The sequence below is a fragment of the Callorhinchus milii genome, unplaced genomic scaffold, assembly GCF_018977255.1.
Source record: "Callorhinchus milii isolate IMCB2004 unplaced genomic scaffold, IMCB_Cmil_1.0 Scaffold8, whole genome shotgun sequence".
NCBI lineage: Eukaryota > Metazoa > Chordata > Chondrichthyes > Chimaeriformes > Callorhinchidae > Callorhinchus > Callorhinchus milii.
Genome location: NW_024704749.1, coordinates 12,302,406 through 12,325,768, shown reverse-complemented (window position 1 = coordinate 12,325,768; position 23,363 = coordinate 12,302,406). Strand labels below are relative to the sequence as shown.

Genomic DNA, 23,363 nt, shown 5'->3' with positions numbered 1-23,363 from the left:
AATACATTTTTGTTCTTTAAAATACTAATAAACTTTACATTTAATATTGCTTGTAACAACAAGGCATCTATCTGAAAGCACTTAGAAGGTGAATGCAATCAAGTGTAACTATTTGTTTACATATCAAGCAGGAAATTTATCCATAGCCCAAATGTGTATTATTATTATTATTAAATGTGAGTGACCATGTTATCAAAACAAGAATGGCAAGATCTTAATAGTGAGCAAAATGGGAGCATCTCTATTGCCCTATAAGCCACTCATTGCTAAGAGGTAAGTGAATTGCAAAGACTACAATCTTATCCTTTCTAAAAACAGCAAAGCAGGCATTGAGGCACACTGTGTTGAGTTTAAATATAATTCGATTTTAAGGGATAAACTGTGGGGCATGAGGGGTTAATGATTAGCACAATGCATTTCCATTGTTCTGCACAATTTCTAATTGACTTGATCACACTGGACATTTCAGCCATTAGATCGCCTTGCCCTCATCTGACAGATGAGCAAATGAGGATTGTAACTTCAATTGAAATACTGGGTTTTGCAGGTAGGTGATAGCTTCACTGCAGGCTCAAATTACACCATTCATTTATACAGTGATGTTTTCTACTTAAGAAGAGACTCTGAGGGACTGATTAAACGTAATTGGAGCATGGTAAAACGCAGAGAAGTGTCACTTAATGGATGTGGTTCATTTAATTGTAGACTACTTGGAACACCCAAGAAATGCTTAGATTCTCTCACTCCGGTAACTGACAAGCAGCGCTTTAATTGGTCTTCTGAATGGCTATAATTAACCTGATTGCTGAGAGGAAAGAGCTGCATTTTATTTGTATTGGGAGCTGCCGACACTAAATTGCTTTTGCTTCAGTATCATGATTTTGAACCGAATTTAATGAAACGTGTTCAAAAGTTTCCTCCTGTGGAAGTTCTGCACTCGGCTGCCCTTTATGAATGAAAACTGAAGGCTCCCGTGCCAGTTCTGTGTTTTTCATAATTCCTGTTTGTCCTATTAACCCGACCCTCAGCTCGGGTCCGTAATTCTGTCTGTCCAGCTCTTTGGAGAGGATTGTGTTTGAATATTTCCCTTGATGATATATTGACTTCCTGTATGAATAAGTAATGTTCACCAATTTGATGTACAGTTAAACTGCAGCTCTGAAACAAAGCCAAGACATTTGTGAATAGTGGTCTGCAGTCAAGTGTGTTTGGCTGCACTAATCATTTCAAGAAGCTACTGTGGGTCAAATGTCTGCTCATTAAAATCCAGGGCATCTTGTGTCTTCAGTGCCTGACCACACTTAATTGAGAACATTGAACAGCTGGTTTTGTGAAAGGCCTTATCAACGTCTTGAAACAAAGCAGCTTTGGGTCCCATTTCGCACCCGTATACAGTAATATGACAAAACCTTTGTGCTTAAAGGACAAATGTATTCAAATTGTAGTGAAACAATTCCGTTCTAGTGATCTAATCCGTTCTTCGCTCTCCGCACCATCTTGAGCAGCTTTTTCAAGGGATAACTGAGGAAGTGATGCCTTAGATTGCACTCCTCATCTCTCCTCCGTGCAGTTTCTATGATCTTTGCTCAGAGGGTTACCCATTTAGCCACAGCGCTCGGGTGGCTGAGCGTTCACACTGAGTAAATACTGTGAAATCGTACTTCTCACACAGTGAGTTATAAACATTTCAGTTCTTTTGAGCTGTGAGTTGAGATCCAGGACCATGTTAATGATAATAATCCTTGCATTTGATATAGCGCTTTTCACGTCGGGAGGACGTCCCAAAGCGCTTCACAGAACACACTGTAAAGTGAATTGACTGTATATTTGTGGGCGAACGCGGCAGCCAATTGCGCACAGCAATGTCCCACAAACAGTCGTAGATTGAAAATGACCAATTTATTATTGTTTTTTTTGGAGGGATTATTATTAGGCTCTGTGTGGAGTAAGGAAACTTACCCAAGGTTTTGCCCTGCCTGTTGAAGAGCTTCTTCATGTGAATCTCTCTGATGATAATCCTTGTATTTGATATGGTGCCTTACGTTTGTCAAAGAGGTACACAGATTTTCTGTAAAGTTATTGGCTCTGTATTTTTATACGTTCCACCTCACCCCCACCACCACTACCACATACCCAGTCATTATTTTTGCATTTGATAGAGCGCCTTGTTGTAGAATAATGGACTTTCTACTCTATTTGGTACTCAGCAACAGGAAATTAATATTTATACTTATGACACACTACAACTCATTTGAAACCCACTAAAGATCCTCACATACAAAGCCCTCCGTGGCGTGCCTCACCCTACCTCTGCGACCTCTTAATCCCCTACCAACCCGCCCATTCCCTCCGCTCAGCCGGCTCTGGTCTGCTCCACATCCCCCGACCCCCCCCCCCACCCCACCATTGGAGGGAGAGCCTTCAGCCACTCTGTCCCCAACCTCTGGAATTCCATCCCCCAGTCACTCCGCCTCGCCCCCTCCTTAGCCTCCTTCAAGTCCCGCCTCAAGACCCTCTTGTAACATGCCATCGGCCATCCCCCTTCCCCTTCCCTCCGTTACCCCCCCAACCCCAGCTTGGGTCTGAAATGTTGTCACTGTCCAGCGCCATGGGACGTCCTCCCAACGTGAAAGGCACTATACAAATGTAATCTTGTTGTTGTTGTAAAGATGTGGGTGTAATGGGAGAGTTAAATTGTTTGGCCCAACAAACTAGTGAATAGATGAATCATTCTGGTTAATAATCTACCACTGCTTGATAAGATCGATAATAACAATGTTGCTGGGTTTTCCTTACAGTCTTATCGCTTATCAGTGTTACTAATATGTGTGCTTTTTGCTTTTTAATAACTTGCTACGTTGTAAAATAATTTATGCACTTGCAGATTGATGAAGTGTATTGAAGCAAATTAGAAGTATAATTTTAGGGCCAGAACTGCCATAAACTCAAAGTTCAAGTTGCATTGGCCAGCAGAGTATAAAGTATCATGGAAGTTCAGTTGCTCGTAACATGGTAGTTTCTTCCATAATGCTGCTGGTTATACAATCCTTAGGCATATGCATTAAAAAGTGCCGCAATTTTTATATCAGCCGCTTATAGCATCTGTGACTTGTGCTGCTTAATAGATAGTAAACTTTTAAAAAGCCTAGACATGCACAATAAATCATAGCAGGGAGAAAGAACAGAGGGATTTGCAAAACTGACAAGAACATCATGTACTACAGTTGCAGTGAGTTTGTGTCTCAACATGTTGTAACAGGTTAGGTTGTGTTGGTCTGCTTTAATTCACCATAGGATTGAGGGGGAAGAAAATATAATCTATTTTATTGCACAGATTGACCCTCCTTCCGATGAAAGGACAAAGAAAATTCTCAAAGCAAAAGGCACAAAACAATCAAGTTTGAATATGTGTGAATATTGTATGCTCTAATGTTCCCACCTTGCTCTTTGCCTCCCCATGTGAAAGGCACTATAAAAATGACATTTGTTGTTGCTGCTGCCTATAAGAATCTCATTTTTTTAATGAGTTTCCTTGCTGTAACCAATTTCCTGGTTGGAGTAATTTCGGTATTTTTGCCAAATTGCCCATCTCACTTATCTAACTGAGGAGAGTTTAAAGCTGTGCCTTTTGCTTTAAGAATTTTCTACCCTTAACCCTTGCATTTAATCAGATGAGCAAACCTTTTCTGGGCCACACCTCATTCATTTTTTCCTCTCCTGTTATCTGAACGTCCAGGAATTTTAATATATTTATTGCTTGCAGTATATTTCCACATTGCAGGTTAATGTGATGTACAGGCCTTTCTGCAGCCCTGTAAAATTGTCCAAGCTCTGCTCCGAAAAGGCTCAGATTTCAAAGCCATGTGGTTCATTTCATCCTTTTGAAGTAAGCAAAGTTCCATATCAAATAATCAACAACGACTTGCATTTATATAGTGCCCCTCACGTAGGGTAGTGTCCCAGTGTGCTTGACAGTGGTGGAGCAAAACTCCGGGGAGGGGGGAGGTGAGGAGGGTTTTCAAGCGTGACCTGAAAATGGGTAAGGATGTGGCAAGGCGGGGGGATTGCGAGTGTTCCAGAGTTTCAGGCCATAGTAGCTGAAAGTGCATAGGGCATTATCGTAGTGTGAAAAAAAGCAACCAAGTACTTGATACCAGTTAACAATGTGCAAGCACTAAATTTGCTGTAATATCACCCTGTAATTTCAAACACCGGATCAATTACTGTGAGATCTAGCATCTTTCTTGTGACATTTTGACTGTTTTTGAATGATTTCCACAAGCCTCGTGCGGAATCTTTTGAGTATTGATCATATTTCCTGTTTAGTCATGTTGCAGCAAAATGTGAAATCCAGCGGGTAATAAATGCGACTGCGGCAGACTTGATCCAAACTTCCTAATACAAATGCCCTCTGTGTCCTTGATGATCACAAGTTTATGCAGTAAAAAGCATTTTGGTAAGAAAGCAGATACAATGATATGGAACTGAATTATCACAGCTGCAATAAAATATCTTTATTAGTTTATTTTCAGGCAGGTCCTCTCTTTATCTGTTGGTAAAGTTATAAGCGCATGAATTTTTATTAAAGCAGCGATTATCTCCACTCAGGAATAGCACGTCAGTGTAATAAAGTGCATGATTCAGCTTTACACCCGGTACTGTACAACAGGCCTTAAATACTAAGATTTTAATAGACTTTACTGTTTACTTAGTCTTTATTAAGCCATTTTCTTTCACCTGTTTTTTCTCCAATATTTGTACATGTCAACACACCCATTCACACCCATGTTGCTGTATGTACTGTTAATTGGTGTGCTCCAGTTTGAAATGCACAGTACACAAGCCTGCCTTGTAATCTAGTCTGGATATAAGCATCTTTTTCCCCATTGTTTCAATTGTTAATGACTAGTTTCTGCTAGTTTCTGTCAGTAAATAGGAACACATTTACACTATTGAAATATTTCTTTAAAAACTAACATATGGACTTCAACACTGAAAGCCCAGCTTCAGAGGGCAATCATTGAATATCTTTCCACTTTGCTTCACTCTGTGATTGTATAGAATGAATGCATGTGAGGATGGTTTACTGTTGTGGAGAAGTGTTGTCTGAACAAGGTTAATTTAAGACTGTTCAAATGTATTTCAGCAACCTTCAGTCCAGGTCCAACAAGAGACTTTTCACATGTCCATGACACACCATTACGCTTCTTCTTGTAAGTGTAGGCTTCCATTGTCTACCCACACAATGTCACAGCGCCATATATTAGACTCATGCAGCTTTCATACTGTGCAGCAGAAGATGGTCATGATTATTACTCTTGCACAGCTAACATTATTCTAAGTTTCTGGGCTGATTCAGCTGCTTTTATTTTATTGAACCATTTTATAGCACGAAGATTGCAGCAATTTCCTTTGTAAAATTCCAGATCTTTTGAAAAGATTAACTTGTTTATTTGTCTGTCTAATGATTGAAATTGTATAGGAAGTATTGCTGACGGGGCAGTATTACGGGGTGTTACTGTGATAAAAGTATATCTTTGATGACCTGTTGTAAATGATCAGTCTAATAAACGGTATCAGACTGATAGGCTGGATTAACCATGTACTTACTGTTTTGCACCTGTGCAATGTCATGTGAGACCTAAGACTAAATTGTGTACCTTTTTGCTGCTGGATCTATTATTAATGGCCATTGTTCATCATTTGAGGCAATATAATGGAACGAGAAGGATAGTAAGAAAACCATAAGCATTTGGAAAACTTCTGAATTCCTATATTCCAAATCCAGTCATTTTGTGGAGACTGGACAGGACTATAAAAAAAACTTTGTTAGACTATTAATAAACCAATTTGGAGTGAGGTGGGGTTTTAAGACAAAGAGGGGATGAGACAGGGGTAGAGGAAGGGGGTTCCAGAGGTTTGGGGCATCGAACTGAAGACTCAGTCACCAATGGATTATTCTGTCAATCACATCACAGTAAAGTGTTTCAGGATTACTGATTACTAATCTGCAAAATGGGGAAAGGTAATTTCACAAAAATTAGCCAACTGTCTGTTGGTGGGTACTCTCTGACCACTTACAAAAAGGGCCTGTGCAAATTACACCTCTACTTTCACAATGGCATTATGCATGAAGTGATGCTAATCAGCTAACTGTCCTGTCCCTACATGGTCACTGAAGCTGCTTTTCTTTCCTTTCAATTGTATCCCGAGTTCCAATAGTGAGAAAATTCAGATTTTCTTTATCCAAATAGTTGTGCACTTCTTCTATACTGAAGTCAGTCTCCACTATCTCCCAAGTCTCCCAGCAGATCGATTTCAAAGTCCTCACCCACAAATCCATCCACTCCCTGGTATCCCCTTATCTCTCTGATCTTCTCCAACCTGACTCTACTGCCTGCCCCCTCCACTCACCTGGCTCGGACTTGCTTTGCAACACCTGCTTTCTCTGCCATTGGTGGCTGAGTCTTTAGTTCGATGCCCCGAACCTCTGGAACTCCCTTCCTCTACTCCTGTCTCATCCCTTCTTTCTGTCTTAAAACCCAACCTCACTTCAAATGGGACTATGGCACCTTCTTTTCCCTCTCTTCCTCACTCGGTGTCTAACCCTGTCCCTGTGAAGTTTTCCGATACATGACCCGATGTGAAGAGCGCTATATAAATGCAAGTTGTTGAATTTGGCCTCTGGAAAATGTGAAAAAGTGACCTGGAACTGAAAGAAAACTACATTTTTGTAGTGCTTCTATTGTCAGTCTCATAACATTTCACAAATAATTACTATCGCATGGGAGTTACTGTTTTGGGAAGCTCCAGTGATTTCCTCATCTCCCCTATATCACGACCAAGAAGAAATTATGACTTGAAGAATTGAAGCAAACACATCCGCATTAATGTAACAAAAACAGACAAAGGGTCATGGACCCGAAACGTTGACTCACTTTCCTTTCGCCAAAGATGCTGCCTGACCTGCTGAGTTTTCCCAATTCTCTCTTTTTGTTTGAGATTCCAGCATCTGCAGTATTTTGTGTTTTGTTCCGCTTTAATCTATCTGCTTTAAAGGCCCTCCCTCAGAAAGCCACAACCTGATGGGTTTTGATATTGGTCATCTGTAAACACTGAAACTATTTCATTCATGGTTGATTTTTATTTTCACTGGACAAAATTATTGTAATGTAATTAAAACTAAATTACATATCAGTCACTTACTGGCTTAATGTCCACTTTTAATGCTTGTGTCACCTTCTTGAAGCTAAACTATATTCTTTGCTGTTTGTCTCCTCCCCCCCCCCCACCCCAGCCCCCCGAGTCTTAGTGATCTGGCTTCTCAATGCACAAGGGGGTGTCCGATTACCTGTTCCACAGGAAAATCCCTGGTATTTGTTCACCTTCGTGTCAAACAGCGTACAGATTGAGATGTCAACATTGGGATTCATCCAGAGTCCCACCACCTCATGATATATTGCACTGGGGGGGTAAAGATATGCAGTAGAATTTAGCTGGCAGCTCTTACCTGACAGCCACCATTTGTTTCATTCAGGAAAATCTATAGAATATGAAACAATTCTTCCCATTTATAGTGCAAATTCTTCTCTATGTTTCTGTAGAGATGCACATGTGCTTGTCCCTCTTTTCTGATGCATTTGAGGCCTAAGTGGATCTCCAATCTGTCAATCATTCCAGTGATGGGATGCCTTATTTTGACTCTGCAACAATATGGACCTCAGCTCACTGGGGGGTACAGTCGCTTCTCCAGAGGATATTAATATTGACCCCGCAGGGAAGTATCATTCAATGTGAAACTTACTGACCAGACTAATTAGGATGCATCACAAGGGCAATTGTTCTATGGAAAAACAAGTTATTCTAACCTTGTATTAGTCAGGCTTTATTTTGGATATAGTGGGTGATCTTGGCATCCTATCTTCAGAAAAGCATTGATGCCTTTGGCAAGATTGACTTGGATTCTTAAGTTCCAACGAGAAACTTAATGAACTGAACTTTTTTTTAATTGTTAACATCATGCGAAGGAAAGGAGGTTGGTCACAGGGGAATTTCTGGTGTTGGCCATTTCGTTATTTTTGAGTTTTTATGTGTAACTTTGGGGAAATAACTGCGCTGCTGGGATACTACTGTAATAGGAAGCTAAAGAAATAATGTAAAATGCAGTCTGAGGTAAGTTTTCTTTTTAAAATTGCATTATTAAAATAGGAAGATCAACTAATAAATACAGAGTATGTGAAGCAGTTAGCCTGATTCTGACATGTACAGTAGTTAATAGCTAATGAGTTAGGGCTTGGGCCCAGTGCCATGTGAATGGGAGCAGCTTGTACAGGTAAGCACCGGCTTTATGGTTGGATCAAAACATTCAGGGCAGAGGTAAAACTGTAAAGCTCATAAAATCCCACAGGCTTCTATTATTGCCACATTTAATTGCTATAACTGCCATACCATAGCGGCTTATCAGCTGCTGTTTTAGTGATTGTTTGGTTTAGATAAGGACAAAAGTCTGATAAAATGCTGATAACATTATTATAAGAGACATTTTGAAATTCTTTGTGTCATTACTCTCCAAACAGCCCACTGTACTTGTTGGTTGCTCAGGAGCACTTGTTCTCTTATGTTGTGAAATTTCTCATCCATTGACACTGTGCTGGTGCTCTACAGGATCCTTGTTTTGAAGTGACCAGACTGTTTCTCAGGATCTGAATGTGCTGAGAATTGGATCCCATTTCAGCCTAGGATGCAAAGAGCTTGTTGATGAGACCAAGTGACATGGAAGGGTGCAAGGTATCGGCTGATTGTTTTAAAGCTGTGTTTGCTTTCAGAGGAGTCTGTGTGCTTTATAACTCAACTCAGTAAAAAGATGCTACTGATGATTTTAACTTGAAAAGCAATTTAGGAAGAAGATTATCGGAGTCTGGTTTGTTCCCACATTTTTTTTCTGCTTTGAATCTTATTTTGAAGAGTAAAATGATGACCTGGCTATCTGATCCGTTTTAAAGGCAAATTGAACTGCATTATAAGTGCTGTAAGGTAACTAGTTGCATTAAATAGAGAATGGAGAAGTGTTAGGTATCGGTAGGTGAGGAAGTGGTGGGTTCATTGGAATGCTGGGGATGATTGGTTGCTGTGAGATTGTTAGGCTGTGCAGTATTGAGTGCGCTGATAGCTTGTGTCTTCTGACCAGTCAGGGAGTGTCCCGGATTTCCAATGATTGAGCAAGTCTCGATTGGTATTTATGAACAGAGTCTATTTGGAGCTCTGCTGGTGTTAGATTGCTGGTTTGTTGATTGATGTGCTGTACTTATATATAATGAAACAAGTGGGAAGGATCTAGGTTACAATCAAATATTCATTACATTTCTGAAGGTTTTCTATTGATCAACAATAGACAGCAAAATAAATAACCGTGAAGCTGACTGATTGGGGCAGATTGTCATGTCTTTCCATCTTGTTGGGATTTTGAGCCACTCAATGTTAGTTGTTAAACATTTGTCCAGTCCTGGATGTTATATGTCTTCATTCCCAAAAGGAAATCATCTTCAGTGGCTTTTAAATTGTAAGATTCTAGATGTTGGGAAACCTAAGACCATTAATAGGGACATTTCTATTAACATTTTTACATGTCAAATTGCCTTTCACTAAGCTGACACATTCCCCTAGGGAAGCACATCCCATAGTTTTGAGAATCTGAACTAGACAAAATGTGCGAGTCTGAGAATTGTATTGTTGTTCTGATTCCACACATGCAATGGGATGGTTGAACCTAAATAACAGTGAGTCTGCACAGCTGCAGTTGTGTGTGACAGCCTGTAAACATCTAATGAGACCAGGCATGAGACTTAATTATCTGTAGTTTAATGAATATGTTTGTGTTTCAGGATTGTAATTTCACGAGATGCTTATACAAAAAGGAGAAAAACATCTGATTACTGAACGTTCTTTGAGGTTTCTCTGTGTGTTTGTTTTTTTTCCAATGTGAAGTTAGCAATAACTTGACGATATTGGGATTGAGTCCTGTATTCTAGTGTTTAGAACACTCGTCTTGCAAGTGAGAGGACCCGGGTTCGATTCCTGGGTGTGGCAAAACGGTTGGCAAATTTCCTTACTCCACTCACTTCTTGTTTACCGAGCAGTAAGTAGGAACCCGCTTGTTAGTTGATTGTCGGATTACTTTTCCGGGGGTAATAATCCTTTTAAAAATATATATATATAATAATTTGGTTATTCAATTCACAACTGTTTGCGGAACACCGCTGTGTCTCAAAGACGTGATGAGGCACTATATCAGATTGATGGATTATTATTGTAGTAAAATAGATGGTTATAAACTGGACCATGTGATTCTGGATCCACTTTAAATCCAGGCTCCACTTCTGTTGGGTGTGCTTTGGAGCTTGAGTAGGTGGCTTGCAAGCTGGATACTTGAAATCATTCCAAAGTCAAGTTTCTCCCATCCTTCATGTAAGTTTGATTCACTTGTCTTAAAGACAGATAGATTGCCTAGCTGAAAGGGTAGGTTTTGCAAGCCTTCATTGCATGGGGAGTGAAATCAGCGTTAAGGATAATAATCCTTTTATTCAGTACACCAAGTGTATTTTGGGGAAAAATGTATGTTTCACTAAATTTAATGCTCAATTGACAAAGTTTTATTCAGCGAGATCATAGACATCCGAAGTGGAGCTTAAAATGAAGCAGAAAGCTGTACAGTCAGTGTGAGATGACGTGGGGCAGGCTGCAGCTCAGGGGCATTATTAAGGGAACAGCTTGTTCTGAAGAGGAATTCTCTCATTTTGGAAAGAACCAAAGCAGCTCCTAAGTGGATTAATCTGTGCAAAACCCCATAGCAAACCGACTTGTTGCAAATCTCCCAATGTGTAACAAAATACAAAACAGCTGATATTAATTAGATTTCACTTCCTTCCTATACATCAGCTCTGTACCTACATGTATCAGGGTGTTGCCACTTATCTTCCTGAAATACATGCCATCTTTCCTGAGATTACCTCTGACTCCCTCCCCAGAGCCCCTTCTCTTTATTCGGGGAAAAGTCCTAACTGTTGAGTGACTTTTGTGTTCCAGCACAGGTTCTATAACAGTGAAACTTGGTTTTGATTGTCATTTACTGTTAGCCATTTCTGCAGCTTTATGTTACTGAAAGGAAAAATCAGCTGATAGCCCAACAATCTACCACTGTGCAGAATGCGTAGCACAAGGCTGTTGGGAGCAGTTGGAGCAGTATTGAGAGTTCTAAGGGACGAAGAGATGCAAGAGACTGTATACATTAACCAAATTGTAAGGACTACATTTTTGTAATCCAATAACCCCCAGTGGTCATGCATCATTAAATAAATAAAAACTTTTTGGCAAGGAAATTGTTGTTTTTCACCGAGTCACACTGTGCCACAAGCAGGAAAGGCACAGCACAGAGGCTGGCAGATGTTTTATGCTGGAATCACTGGGTGGTTTAATTTACTGTCATTAGCGAAATGTTTTATGAATTGCACTGCTGTTTTTAAGTACTGAAACCATGCCAGCCAACTCAGTTCCAGAAGCCTTGGTGAGGGGAGAATGCTCCCACTGAGCCTTCGTAATGATTTTTAAAAAAACATAATGTGCCCAGTAATGAAAATGCTTCTGTTTTTTTTAACTCCTGGAGTCATCTCAGTGCATGAACCTCCATTCCTTATTTCATTCATCCCAGTAAATCAGTTCTTATCCAAATAACTGTAGACAACAGAAAAGGGTTCAATTTCACCCTAAATCTGAGTCATCTTCAAAAGATTGATTAAGGAAAAGGTCTTTATTCAGTTTGCATTCAAACATTCAAGTTGAAACTTTCTGTGCCTGTGTATTTTATTGCCGTTTTTATGTTCCCTGCTTAAAACATTAATTGTCCTAATGAACAGTCATAGTAATCCCAGCTGCTGGTAACAACACAACCACCAACAACAACAACAAATGAGGCAGTACTGGTGCTCTTGCAGGGACAGAGACCCAACCAAAAAGGTAGTTTCTACCTGGTAATGGCAGCATTGCCGGTGGAGGCCCTGCTGACAGCTTCTCGATTGGTTGGTTATCTGGCTGGCTATCTGTCCCCTAAAGGACCCTTCCCAGCCATTGAGCAAAGTACAGTGACGAGTAGTTTGACAGATGCAAAAGCTTCTATGCGCATAAAAGTCTCCTGTTCACACTCTCTGGAACAGGCCCTTTAATCTCTCATGTCCTCAGGCTGTCACAAGAGTGCAGCAGAAGTTTGATCTGCTTGTAAGTAAATACAAACACAATAACTTGCTGAAGACCAGGCTGTGTTCTATTTCAGATCTGGTCTCCGAGCTCCTGGGACGATAATATTTACTTTCAAAGTTAACAAACACAGCAGCCCTCCCTCCCTCCGTAGAAAACAAGTCTCATACCAAATAACTTGAGAAACTTTGCACTTGATCTTTGTGCAGGGCACGTTGCCCTTCATAGCTTGACTCAGTTTGTTACGAAATTTAATGAATAACGTTGTCTGGCTTTTCAGTAATGTGAAACAAAATGTCTGTGGATTTGAGGCAGCATTGTTTGGAAGATTTGACAAATAATTCAGTGATGTACACATGCTTGGGGCATAACAGTCTAGAGTGTTCATATATTCATCCAGCATCTCAACTGAGCTGCTGTGGGAGGCAAAGGATGGAAACCAAGCACTTCCCAGTGGCCAGTCATCCCCATATAATAAGGGGTGCTGTCAATAGATGCCATTAGACTAGCATTGGTTGAGACCTGGAAGATGCTGGCCTGGGAAGGTACATGGAGACCTTGGTGGGTGGGGTGAGGGGGGAGAGAGAGCACAAGTCAGCTGTGTTTTGTTTGTTGTTCTCTTCATTCCCTGACATTGGTCGCTCCCTGTGACCAACAAATCCTCTAAATGAATTGATCATTTACCTCATGGGGTAAGTAACGTTTGGGGATCTTGGTGGCACAAATGGCCACATAGTTTGCCAACAAAAACAGTCATTTCCTTTGCCGATACTTACCTGTGAAATATCCTTGCGACTTTTCAATTTGATAAGGTGCTATAAAAAGAAATTCCTTTCTGATTTCACCGAACCCAGTTGCAGAAACACAATGTCTAAAACTGTTGATGCAGTGAATGTTTGTATGCTTTAATCTAAGGGATTGCCTCAGTGAGTCACTTTGCTTAGTTCCTCATATTGTACTTCTACATTTTTAAACACTTGAGTCCTATTCCCCTATGAGACTTCTGACCCAACTGGTTTTGACTTTTCACAATAGAGACCTCCTGACAGCTGAGACCTGACTAAAGCTGGAGTTATCTGTCATTTGCCCACAGCCATATAACTAAAATTGTTGGCAAAAGGGGTATAGATATGGCCCCATCTGTACGTGTGCCTGACTGTCCTGTGTTCAATGCACAGAAATCAGAAGCGATGACGATCGTTCTCATTTTGCAGATGTTCATCTGCACGGAATGCCGTGCAAAATGGAGTATTCGAGATTAGCGCTGCAAACGAAACACATGCACATTGAATAGTCTCTTGACACTGAGGCCAATAATAGCACCTTGCTTTGATCAGCAAACATAGCATAGATAAGAGACGGAACCTGGGCTCTTCCAAGCCCCATGGTTTAGTTGTTCACTGGGCAGAGCCCTGACTGCTAGGCCATTGACAGAAGTCAAAACACTTTCAAGACAAAATTGTTCCTTCAAGTATTACCCATGTTTCTCTACTGATTATTTGTATTCTTGCCGAGAGGGAATCTGAAATGAGGAGAAAACTGAAGAGACTTCTCGAATCCCGCTGAACACAACTCATTTCTCTGACTTCTATGCAGTTGGCATTTGAAACTGACAGCTGCAAGTTGCCGATTGCACTTCCCTATCACGTTACTGACTCCTTGACCTTGTCACAGTGCACATGGCCAATTCATCAAAGCTCTGTCTTAGCCAAAGGCTTGTGATGAGGGACGCTTTTCATTTTGCTTTCATTGAATGTGCAACAAGAACATCAACAATCCCTGTTTCTCTAAAGCTGTTATTCTTGCATGGGTTGAATAGCGTCTGCAATCCTAGGTCTTGGATTGCAGTCGCTCTCCAATGCAATACATTACTGCACGAATGGGCTGCTTCCCCAATGTCCTCATTGATCTGTATCTTAGGTCAATCTATTCAGACCCTTTTTTAAGAAATGAATGTTGTGCTGTAATTGAGTGAGTTCAGAAGCTTGCAGGCACGACCTATTGAAATAACAGGGTCAGCCTGATGTATCTGATGGCATAATCTGGGACAGACCATCTCAGAAGAGGAGTGAAAGAGTTGAACAGTCCAGTGACTAGAGTGGCAGTATCTGCAAGAGCCACGCAGATTTGGACCAAAAAATAAAATCCTGTTTACCAACTTGAGCCTCTTATTTTTGTGGCATTTCAGAGATGGGGACAAGCATGCCTGATATCTGTGGTAGAGCACTAAGATGGAGCTGCAAGATGAGGATTAACAGGAAATATGTTTGTGTGTCTGTTTGAATCACTGAAATGATGGAATCTGAATTGTTGCCGTATAAATAGTTTATGAAAAATGTGAAGGGGACCGGGGGAGGAGAGCGAGGACAACAGATATGGTATTCCTTCAAAAGGAGCCATGTCACTTAAGAACAACCTGCACTTATTTAGCACCTTTCAAGGAAAATGTCTCGAAGCCCATTAATTCAAGTCCATTAATGGAGGCAGGCTAGAGTTCTCCTGTCACCAGCCTTACTTGCCTTCATTTTCAATGAGTCCCAGTGGTATTGTTAATGGCACAAAAAGGAAAAATGTCCTTCAGTTTATCATGTCCTTTCCACTGGTCTATATTGAAATGTCCACTAACCTGACCTTCATCCTTGACTTCTTTTGAATTTGTGTAAAAGTTCATTGAAGGTTAGTCCAGGCATTTTCCTTGTATTGCAATATTTCTTCAGTTAAGTATTCAGGATTTGTTCTTGCAATATGAAAAATGTGTGATACTGTGATAATGTGCTTGGAAGCCAGTCTTACTGAGTGACATGTTCCAATGAATAAGCTCCTGAGTGCTGTGCTGCGGTTGCCCCTTATTCACATGAGTCGGGGTGTGGCAGAGGGCTGAGCTCATACTCTCGGGGTGGCGGGGCTTTGCGTATCTGTTGTGTGCTCGGAACGGGGAGAACAGGGTTTAATGGATCTTTCTGAAGCTGATCAGATGTTCACTGGTTTAGTTGTGTTGAATGTCCAGACATTACACTTCAGTTTGTTACAATTGCATTGTGGGAGATTGTCTTTCGTGGTTTGATGTTCAAATAAACAAACCAGGAAGCGACTCCCCAATGTTGGTCAGTGTAAAGCAGTGTAGTTTCTAAACTTAAATAGTCTGTGTATGACACACACTTTTACAGTGCACTTGCTAAGCAATTTGCTGATTTTATTTTTTTGCAGCAGTAAAATGTCATTTCCATGTCAGCCCTGATAATGCCAGACCTGTTAGTTTTGTAATAGCTATTGCATGCAGTAGTTTAGATTATAGAAAGCCTGAATCATCCAGAAGGTTAATGCAGTCTTAGATTGTGTGTCAGATAGATACAAAGCATAAACTGCACAGATATGAAGTTCTGAGAACCACGTCAGCTAACTTCAATTCATTTTTAATAACCCCTTGTTTTGTCAAGCAAACTGACGTCTGGGTCTAACCTGTCCAAGTTTCATCTAATAGTGGCAGCAATGTGTACTTTCGCACCTTTGAACACTCTAGAATTACAACAACAAATTACATTTATATAGCGCCTTTCACATCAAGAGGATTACACCTTCCTGAATGCTGAAAGCCTTCCAAACTTTCATACGAGACTGTTTCTTTTGACTCAGTGTGTGGACAGTAAATAAAAGTTTGATATTGTGGAGTCTTGTAGTGAATCCTCTGGGCAAAGTGCTTTCCCTTGGGGTGAGTTTCAGTTTTATTCTCTGAGGTTGAGTAAAGCTGCAGGAGTTTGGAAAGAATAGCAAAAAAACGTCACCTTTTAATCTGTCCCTATATAGGACTCAAGGTCCCAGCTCTGCAGCACCCAGCAACTCCAAGATCAGTATGTCTTTTGATTGTTAAATTTTTAAATTCAATTCCTTCTTCTGCCCTAAACCCAGTTGGTAGAGAAATGCTGCTCTACTGTCCATTCTCACCCAGAAATCCACTTCTGTCTCTGATCTCTGCAATGTCCGTAAACAAACGATCAGTTAGTACTCCACCAACTGCTAGTTTAAGACCCAACCTAACAGTTAGTTAGTTACAGCTGCATATGTATGTTTGTGTTGGATTTGCGATTGACGCACTGTGTGAGCATTTATAAATATTGCTCGAGTTGCATATTCCATTGGAAATTGTGAGTGACAGTTTGACAACCCAGTTGACCTGAGCTGCCAGGCGGGAGGTTGGCACGAGGCAACTATCAACGCCTGATACCAATCTTGTTGTTTCCTGAGAAAAACTGCATAGCTGGTAATGGACAGCTGGACATTCAAACCCAAGGAGATCCCGTTTAGTTTAGAGAATCCTGATACTAAATGAGTGGTCTTCATAGCCTCATAGCATAAACTGGCACAAGAGGATTCTGTGAGACTGAGGAATGTGCCGAGATGGTCCCTTTTTATGAGGTGAGTATTACGCTGGTGCAAGATTCTTTCGTCTGGAACAAAAAAATTTCTATCTGGTAACATGTTGACTTAACATAGATTGATTATAACCTGTACTTTATCTTATGGATGATTTAGGACGGGGTGAGAGTACAGTCTCTAATGACCCCAGGCAAGTTATTGACTGTACAACACTATGTTTACTTTATTTACTCATCACCAGTGAACATTGTTGCAATAATGTTAAATGACCTTATATTGCACACGTTATCCATTGGTATTTCCGTGTAGGATCTGTTGGCCTGTCATATCTTGTCCATCCGAGACAGTTTGATGGCTGTAAATTGCAAAACACAAGTTGATGGTTGTATTGTGCAGGACATTCGTTACTTTCTACATAATGTATGATTTACTGTGTTTAAGACTTGAAACCACTTCCCTATTGTAGGTTTCTATGGGCAGTACCGTCACTGTTTTTAAACTCATTGTGCAGCAGAGTGAGAAATAGACTGCTCTGGGCTGGTCTCTGATCTGAGCTGCCTTGCAAGTAAACTGAATAATTTATAGTGCACATTGAAGTACCTAAGTCACTAGCGATTACGTTCAGTAATAATCCTTGAATTTGCTACAACAACAACAAGATTCCATTTATAAAGCGCCTTTCACGTCAGGAGGACGTCCCAAGGCGCTGCACAGTTGGGTCAGGATGAGGGGAAATGGTCAGGGTGAGGGGAGGGGAGGGAGGGAGCGAGGAGGGGGGAAATGGTCAGGGTGAGGGAAGGGAAGGGAGGGAGCGAGGAGGGGGAAGAGAGTCAAGAGGGGAGCTGAAGGCTCGGTCAAAGAGAAAGGTTTTGAGACCGGCCTTGAAGGAGGAGAGGGAGGAAGCGGCGAAGGCACTGGGGGATGGAGTTCCAGAGCCTCGGGGCTGAGAGGCTGAAGGCCCGACCACCGATGGTAGGGCGATTGGGGCGGGGGACGTGGAGCAGACCAGAGCCAGAGGAACGGAGGTTACGGGCAGGTAGGTAGGGGGATAGTAGGTCAGAGAGGTAGGAGGGAGCGAGGCTGTGGATGGCCTTATAGGTGAGGATGAGGATCTTGAAATCAATCCTCTGGGGGATGGGGAGCCAGTGGAGGCGAGCGAGGGTGGGTGTGATGTGTGATAGTGGCAATAATAGGAATGTCTCATTGTACTTCACAAGGTTTCTGTGAATTGTAGTGATCATGTATTAGAAATGTGATCTTTGAGAAGAGGCTTGAATTCTATTGGGACTTTGAAGACCCAAGTCTTGATGTTGCTTTCAAGTAGTGCTGATGATCTCCTCTCTTGGGCCATTAGTTCTTAGATTGGAAAGAAGTGCAAGGCAGGGCAGGGGTTAACACCTGTCTGGTTTCTGGGATTCCCATCTCCAGTTCAAGCACGCACAGACCTTTCATCGTAAACTCCTGACAAATGGGTCACTTCGGTGATGATTCTGAAAATCCTTGAATTCTAGTGAATATTTGAGGCTTCTATTGGGTTTTTTGATAGAAAACGATTAAACCTGTGAACTATGGCATTGTTACTCCAGTAACGTACAGCGTATAGGAAATTGCCTCACTTTTCTTGGTGTGGGGAAAGTGAGTTGAAGTGATTTGTGAGTTTGTGAAGTTGGAGCCTGTGCACATGCAGAAGGATCTTTAACACTGAATTTCTGTTTGTTGCTGCGTTCAGCCTCTCAGCTTGTTTCGTCCACAAAATACAGTCAAAGCACTTTTCTGTGAAGCGCTTTGAGACGTTTCAACGACGTGACCAGGTGCTATATCAAATGCAAGGATTATTAGGAGTAGTATTAGTCACAAAAGGTATGACTTGCCCTGATTGCTGAAAGGAATCTCCATTCACTTTCCTTATTTAGGAATCCACTAGAAATCATTGCGTATTGGAACCCTATTGATGGCAATGTTACATTGTCAGGGCTGCTGCTAAAGATGTGGGGTGGGGGAGGTAGATATCCATATGCCATATGAGGATTGATTGGCTGAGAGGTACCTAAGAAATTTGCACTGATGGATAGTGATTTTATTGAAAAGCTGGAGCAACTCTCAGCCCTCAGAAAGGTGAAAATAAAGTAAATTCAGTCACAAACTAAAAGTCTAGAAAAGAGATAGAAGCTTGGTACTATAATGTTCTGTAATGCAGTGCACTCTCATCCTGACTGCTTGCCAAAAGAAGCTCTAAACATTAAAACGTCCTCACTACAAGTCCCTTGATGTACTTTCTGTATAGCTCCCAACGACACCACTTAATCCCATTCAAGATGATCATATTTTAAATATTCCTTTACGCTGTGAAATTGACTCTTTCATGAACCATTAATGCACAGTTATTACCCTACAGACTATTTGTCGGTGATTCGAGATTTCTCAAATGGCTCTGAAAAGGCTGGCTTTATTTTCCTTGCTAAGTTATTTTATATATTCTATATATCCCTCTCTCAGGTCTCCCTACATTATATCACAGCCAAGTGAAACACTTATCTTATCTTAGCTAATTGCTCTGTGTATCTGCCAATGCTATCTATTTCTTCTTTCTTCCCCTCCCACCTCCCATAGGGATGTTCCTGGACCTGCTCTGCTGCTCGCAAAGAATTCCCTGTGTGAGTAATCATGGACAGGTACCCCATGGTGTAGTGTTGTCTGATCTGCATTGCACCCAAGCTGTTTCTAATGGCATTGATTAACCTCTGACATCTTGGGAAGCAGGCAGCAGCTGAAGGCATGATACCATAAGGGCTCCACCTAGAGATACAGAGCCATCCTCAATGTTCACATGTAAATGCTGCACAGATGGATAGGCTCCATAGCTGGCTGCTGGGAGGTGGCTGGGTTATATAAAGGTACCCTGCGGCACGTCTACATTCAGCAGCTACCTGGCAAACATTAGCAACCCATCCTGGGGATAATTATCTACCTGATTTCAATCCGCAAAATGTACATTGATTAATCTCGATATTTATTGGATCACTAAACCCATGGATTAGGATTATATCAAGTGGTGAATAACATCTCATTGCAAAGAAATGTATTTGTAATCTGCTACAAACAGCAGTAAATGCCCATGAATGGATAGTTGTCCTAGATTAAGGAAATGGCATAAATAATTGGGATTTCACACTTGTATGAAAAAGCCACATCGACTGTGCAGCAACTGACATCTGACTGTTAGCGGCAGAGCACATGGCACAGGGTGTGTACACACTTTAGTTGAGGGTGTAACTTCTAGTAAATGTTTTAAAGGAACATAAATCAAATTCTGTGGCCCTGAGCCCTGCAGTCGCACGGTTTGTTTCCCAATTGTGCATGGTCTGCAATTGTCTTGAACTGCATCTTTGGTAGCTTTGAGGTATGTGAAATTTTGATCCTTTGAGCAATAAAATGATGTACAGAATCCAAATCATGGGCCATTCGACAGAGACATCAGATCTACATGGCATGATCCTGAAATCGATTGTAAATCCATTTGAACTTGGGGGCAATGGTGACAGGTATTACAAGTCAGATTAGCAAAGAGGGGAAGAGCGTCAGTAACACATTGTCAGGGTTCAGAAGACACGCCAGCTATAGCAGTTGGGGCACAATATGAACCCCTGATTGTGTTACTGCTTTGCAACTCCCTCCTTTCTTTCATTCTATGGCAGCTGTTAAGATTAATAGGTTTTAATCGGGCACAAGTTGTAGCCGGCTTTGAACCTTATATTCGTATCCCGTAGGACTTCGGTCAGGGTTAAGCAGCACTCACAACAGTAACTAATTTGATGAACAGCTGTATGCTGTCACAGGGTGACTGGCTTATCTAGGAAAGGTAAAGCTGTTCATAAGAGTCTTTTTGTGTGTAAAGGGCAGCTTTCTGTATGAAGCGATCCTGTGCTTTGGTACTGACCAGCAGGAGGGAGTCTGCCCCCATGTATAAGCTGTTTATTTGTTTAGTTTGGCTGTGCTTTTCTGCTGTTAAGCTTTTTGATGATTATAAGAAGAAGGATTACAGTGGTTTACTCCTGGTGGGTGATGTCAAATCTGCTGCACGCTTATTCCTGCCATCATTCTTCAGTAAGGTTTACAACATTTACATTACTGCATCTCATCAGCTTAGCACCAGTGGCTCACAAGCTCATCATGGTGGTTTTCTATTATGTGCTTGAGTTGCCAAAGTTCTGCTGCGCTGTGGCTCCAGTAGATTACATTATATGAAGCAATATTGTGATGTGCTGTGGTTTTGCATTAGGATTTCTAGTAAAAGGCACTGTGCTCTTTGGGGGAGATGGCAAGGGTTTTGATAGATCAAGTTGGGTCCATGGGGACATGACTGGCAAAAGCAGAGCTGAGTCAGTGGTCCTGTGTCTGAGACAGGCAGGTCCACAGGGCACAGCTTGTAACTGGCTGGCTTGCCTGATTCCTCAATGGGACTTGGTGAAGCAAAGGTGTCATTGGGGGCGTGGATTGGGGGTCAGTTTGGTGCTAGTCACAGAAACCTTGGTGAAGTCTTCTCGTAAAAGTCCTGTTTGCCTCAAAGGACTGTCTTTTGTTTGAGAACATTTTTCCAATCCGGTGCTGAATGGGATCAGTGTCTTGCACTTTACTAGATCAGATTTGGAAAACTGTGGGAAGGTTTCAGTTTGATAAGCCTTTTCAGGTTTGAGAAGCATCCTGTGAATTTTGGCAGATTATTTTGTGAGGTTTCTATCGACCTTCTCCTTCGAGGTGAAGGTGAACAACATGAACAAAATGAAACAGTTTCAGTCCTGAGATATGTTAGAGATAAAAATCTACCTGAGCTGGTCCAGTGAAAGATGAGATCTTTTGATGTATTGTGGTGCAGTAGCGCCACTTACTGGAGCAGATCCGACATGGCCTTGTTCTTGTTATGGATGAGTTCACCTTAAATAATTTAAGACCATACTTCATTCCTCGTAATGTGCACCGCTCAGAAGTCAGCTGCGCAGACTTGTGCTGAAAAAAATGTCATCAATAAGGAAGCTGTTTTCCCCCAATAAATATTTTTGTATTATACATGAACCTGGCTGAAGGAGACAGTTACAGCATGAATTGTTACAGATTTTCTGCACATCTCAGGAGGGCTCAGCTTTCAGCCGAAGGTTAAGGTTCAGCGGGATTTGCAGCTTTTCTTTTGCTGCAGAATGAAGCATTCCGGCAGTTTTCAAGATCCAATCTAGTCATATGTTGCTGTTCTCTTATGACCCTGACTGTGAGTTCTGTGGTTGTGTTTTGCGTTCACTGCAAGAATACTGATGAAGAGTAAATATTTAAAACATCCGTACCCTTTCAGTGCGGTATTTGAAGGGAAATTGAATCTTCCCAGCAAAAGGATATCAATGGAAAAACAAACTTGCCTTTTGATATCACAAGCTGTTTGTAGATCTGCCGTGTGCTGGGTAGCTGTGGGAAACATTTGAAGGATTTCTGATTGGCAATTTGCCTGTGCCCAGCAGTTGACTCCTGAGACTTGTCTAAAGAACAATTCTTATTTGTCTTGGAATGTCAACAACTGCATCATACACCATTCACTATGTGAAAGTGTAGACAACCAGGTCTGCTCTCAGACAGACTTCTGCCAACTGTGCCCACGAGGAGCTGTGTGAGAGCAGCTGAGTGTAACTGGATCCTTAATGCCTCCCTGTGGGAAATGGCTGGCTCTCCACTCTGGGCTTTACTCCATTGGCATGACAGAAGCTCATGGAGCACAGCATGCCAGTGATCCCAACAAGCAAGTGTCATTTTTAGTGTCTTCATCTAATGACCTGAGGAACTTGACTCCCGGCTTCATTTACATTATACTCAAATATACGTTCAAGTGATCTGAGAGCGATTTTGCAAGATGGAACAGTTAGGTTTTCCATGGCATGGGAGGGGGAACAAGGTGCTTTTCTGAAACCTGAATTCTACCTCATGCTAGCTGTTATTTTCCATTATTTTTAATTAAATAAACCCTCAACGTGGTCAGGCAGACAGACTAACACACAGTGTGTAGATTGCTCCTCCCACAGCTTTCTAGCTAACAGGTCAAAATTGCGAAAAATCCTCTTCACACTGTGATGTATTGAGATTTTAGTGCGTGTGGTCAGTGTAAGGATCTGCTCAGCCTGAGACTGCCATCTCCTGGTTGAAGACGAGGAGCACTGGCATGGTACGACGTTTGAAATAAAGCTTTTTTTATTTTTCTTTGCTGGCTGCAACATTAATAAATAGCGAGTTCTACTGAGAGCTGTAAGACTCTGAGACAGAGATATGATTTAATCTGTGCCTCTCCCTCATTCTGTATTAAGTACTGAACACCATCGTGCTGTGGAAGTGATTCATTCTTTTATTATCAGAACACTTCTGCCAAGAACAGGGGAGAGATTTGTAACTCCGGTACAAAGTGGAACCTATAGAAAATGATGACTGCTCCTTGTATTATTGTAGTTGCTGCACATTATTTCCAGTGAAACTTGGAGATTGCCTGAACTGCATTTTCTTCTCAATCATCCCCTCCTAATAGTCCCAAGTTCTAATAGTTTGTTTTCATTCTGAAGATCCCGGTAACCTATCAAAGTTTGCTGAGAATATGGAGAAAATTGAATAGAAACTTTAAATCGTGCTTTATCATCCCATGGGCTGCTGACCTTCTAATGCTGGTTGGGTACAGCTGACTAGTTAATTCCATGAATATTGCCTAGGCCTAAACTTCA

At 41.4% G+C, this 23,363-nt stretch overlaps 1 protein-coding gene across 6 annotated transcripts in view; it reads left to right on the top strand.

Moving 5' to 3' along the window:
- fbrsl1 (fibrosin-like 1) overlaps window positions 1-23,363 on the top strand; it is a 387,345-nt gene that overhangs the window by 145,385 nt on the left and 218,597 nt on the right. Inside the window, exon 1 of one of the 6 annotated variants that reach the window (XM_007901767.2) lies at window positions 8,654-8,787. The exons of the other annotated variants lie outside the window; for them this stretch is intronic. Coding sequence (XP_007899958.1) covers window positions 8,758-8,787 — 30 coding nt within the window. The 5' untranslated portion in view covers window positions 8,654-8,757. Of the gene's footprint in view, window positions 1-8,653; window positions 8,788-23,363 lie in introns of those variants that run through there. 6 annotated transcript variants of the gene reach the window in all.